We start from the raw sequence: 2,944 nt of genomic DNA on the forward strand, positions 1-2,944 counted from the left end.
CTGGCCCCTCAGCTCCAAACCTGCAGACTGTGTGCCTCCTGTCCCCAGGCCTCTCTTTCTAGAACCTTCTGCTTTCTTCCCCAGCATAACACCCCTAACCACAGGCCCTGCAGTCTCAATATGTCATTCCTATTCCCAGACCCTGGGCCCAAGGGTGAGAGAGCCGGGCCTGGGAAGACCCGGAGTGTCGGGGCCACAGCGGCGCAGGTCACACTCCACACAGCCCCGCCAGGTCTCCTCCACCCACCCCCAAGAGGCACAGGATTGCACCGAAGGCCGCAGACCCCAAAGGCTGCAGTGCAGGTGGAAGAGGCTCCCGGGGAAGCAGCCCCAGCCCCATCCTTGCCTGGCCTGAGTCACAGGAGCTGGGAGCACAAGGAATTTCCTCCACTTCACTCTTCTTCCTGGTCCTCAATACTGCCCCCTGCCTCAAAGGTACCTGAAACCTGCCCTGCCCCAACCAGTTCCTCAGACAGCCTGGGGATCAGCTAGCAGAAGGCAGGGCCAGCAGTGGGTGGGGCCTCAGGGCAGGTGCTAGAACTGCGGGGGCTCAGGTGGAAGACAGGGATTCCAGAGAGGCTGTGGGAGGAGAGTTAGGTATAGAGAGGGTCCCCCCAAGGGGAGACGGGAAGAGAGGACCAGAGGCTGGAGGCAGGCCTGGGAGGGGGGTGGTGGGCTGAGCAGGAAGGATGGAAAGCTGGCAAGAGGGCAGGCTGGGCTGCTTCAGCTACTGAAAGGCACCCAAGCAGATGGTTGAGTCCCTGTGCCAGGAAGAAGCAGGGAGAGAGCAGGGAGGAGCAGAGGAGGAAGCAGGGAGAGAAGCGGGGAGGAGCAGAGGAGGAAGCAGGGAGAGAAGCGGGGAGGAGCAGAGGAGGAAGCAGGGAGAGAAGCGGGGAGGAGCAGAGGAGGAAGCAGGGAGAGAAGCGGGGAGGAGCAGAGGAGGAAGCAGGGAGAGAAGCGGGGAGGAGCAGAGGAGGAAGCAGGGAGAGAAGTGGGGAGGAGCAGAGGAGGAAGGAAACACGGGAATCCAGAACTCTGCTGCCACCGAGGCCAGGCCAGGCCACTCCCTACCCCTCCAGGAAGACAGCCCGGCCCAACTACACAGCCAGGGCTGCAGCGCAGTGGGAAAGGGTGGTGGAGGGAAGCTGGGCAGGGAAAGTCACTAGGGAGACGGAGGCAGGCCTGTCCTCCCCTCACACTGCAGGGTTCAGGCCCGACTGCCAGCCTGTGTGTGGCCAAGGGAATCTTGGAGGCCAAAGAGATCTTGTGCCCTTCAAGGGATCCCAGGGCGGGGCCCAGCCCTGCACTCCCTACCTTCCCTCGATGACGGTGATGACATCATTCATCTGGATGTGCAGCTTGTCCGGTTCCTCAAAGTCCTGAAGAGCCCGCATGTCCGTGGGCTGGGCCTGGGGGAAGAGAAAGGTCATTGCCAACTCTGGGACTGACGCCTGGGTAGCCCCTCAGCTTGGACACCCCAGCTCTCCTGGGCTGACCTGTCCCTCACCTCCAGCAGGAAGTCCCGCAGGGCCACAGACGTGGGTCTGTCCTCTGGCTTGTGAGCCCAGCACTGGACCATGACGTTGTAGATGTCCTGGGGACAGTCCTCAGGCCGGGGCAGCCGCTCCCCCTCCTTGTCGATCTTATGCAGGATCTAAAGGTGAGGAGGTGCAGAGTTTGAGGACAAACAGAGCACCCAGCCTTTCACTTCCCGCCTTCCCTCCAGCCCATCCACAGCTGCAGCAGCTGCTGCCGTGCCTGGCCTCCAAAGAAGGGATCTGCCTGCCTGGGAGGGGCCGCCTCCAGAGCCCCAGACCCTTCTTCCCAGGCCTGGGGCCTCGGAACAATTGGATGTGGTAAGGGCTAGAGAAGGAGGGCAGGCCCCAGCTTTTCCCTCCCGGTCTCTGCTGGGCTCTCCCTGAGGCCATACAGATATGGGGCGTGAGAGGGGATACGGGATGTGGGAGGAGGGAGTCCATGGGTGAGAGGCAGTTCCAGTGGGGCCAGGCTGCAGGCTGGGAATGGAATTCACCCCACCAGCCCTATGGGGGCCCGTCTCCCAGCCCTCACCTGACTGCCGTTGAGGCCGATCCAGGGCTCCTGGCCGTAGGTGAACATTTCCCACAGTGTAACCCCGAACATCCAGGTGTCGCTGGCATGGGAGAAGGTGCGTGTCTTCAGGCTCTCGGGGGCACACCTGGCAGAGGCAGGGGTCAAAGAGAAGCCCTCTCAAACACCCTACCCGCGTCCGCCCTGGGGACTTAAAACACTCATTCTGCAAACACTTGTTGTGACCCCCTGGGCCAGGTTCAACAGTGGGTCTCAGGGGCGCCGTGTGAAGCCGGCAGGACTCCTTGACGACACGGTGCACGGACTTGGGGAAATCGTCTAAGCCTCTTATTCACATGCAGCCTGGCGGGGGAAGAGGAGGGGAAGTTTCCCAGCCAGAGAAGCACGGACAGGAAGGAGGTCAGAGGCTCTGGGACGGGGCAGGGAGAGAAGATCACAGGCTGTTTTCTGACTGTGGTGGGAGGATGACAGTTCCCAGATTTGGGGCGGGATCCTGGGATTTGGGTCCTTCGGCAGGAAGGAGTGGGTGGGAAATTCGGATAGGGCCTGGGGAAGAACCAAAATGGGTAGAAACAGTCATACTGGCTTCACCCAAATACACCCATTCGTTCTGGGCACCCCCAGGTGAGGGGGAAGTGCCACTGCGGTGAGGTCAGAAAGGACATCCCGGCATGGACTGAGGTGCAGAGAGGAGGGTGGCACCCAGACAGGGAACCAGAGCGAGCCCTGCCCCTCAAAGGGGATGGGGCCAGGAAAGTCACTCGAGATCTCTAAGGCTCATTCATTATCCTCATCGGTGAAATGAGAACAATAACCCACCAACTTAATCGTGTTGTTTAAAGGCAACTGTACTAATACCTTACCATGCAAACCA

At 60.9% G+C, this 2,944-nt stretch overlaps 1 protein-coding gene across 1 annotated transcript; it reads right to left on the reverse strand.

Moving 5' to 3' along the window:
- Positions 1-15: 15 nt before the first annotated feature.
- Positions 16-2,936, reverse strand: LOC116465715 (activated CDC42 kinase 1-like). Its single transcript, XM_032148695.2, has 3 exons — positions 2,071-2,936; positions 1,508-1,654; positions 16-1,409 (listed from the first exon to the last, which is right to left on the reverse strand). Exons 1-3 carry the CDS (start codon positions 2,140-2,142, stop codon positions 1,311-1,313), a joined length of 318 nt encoding a protein of 105 aa, XP_032004586.2. The 5' UTR covers positions 2,143-2,936; the 3' UTR covers positions 16-1,310.
- Positions 2,937-2,944: the final 8 nt, after the last annotated feature.

Source organism: Hylobates moloch, unplaced genomic scaffold, assembly GCF_009828535.3.
Source record: "Hylobates moloch isolate HMO894 unplaced genomic scaffold, HMol_V3 SCAFFOLD_8631, whole genome shotgun sequence".
Taxonomy (NCBI): domain Eukaryota; kingdom Metazoa; phylum Chordata; class Mammalia; order Primates; family Hylobatidae; genus Hylobates; species Hylobates moloch.

Coding starts and splice junctions, on each gene's coding strand:
- LOC116465715 (XM_032148695.2), bottom strand. CDS start 2,142: ATGTTCGGGGTTACACTGTGGGAAATGTTCACCTACGGCCAGGAGCCC. Junction 1,655..2,070: donor TCGGCCTCAACGGCAGTCAG/GTGAGGGCTGGG, acceptor CCTCACCTTTAG/ATCCTGCATAAGATCGACAA. Junction 1,410..1,507: donor TGCGGGACTTCCTGCTGGAG/GTGAGGGACAGG, acceptor CTCTTCCCCCAG/GCCCAGCCCACGGACATGCG.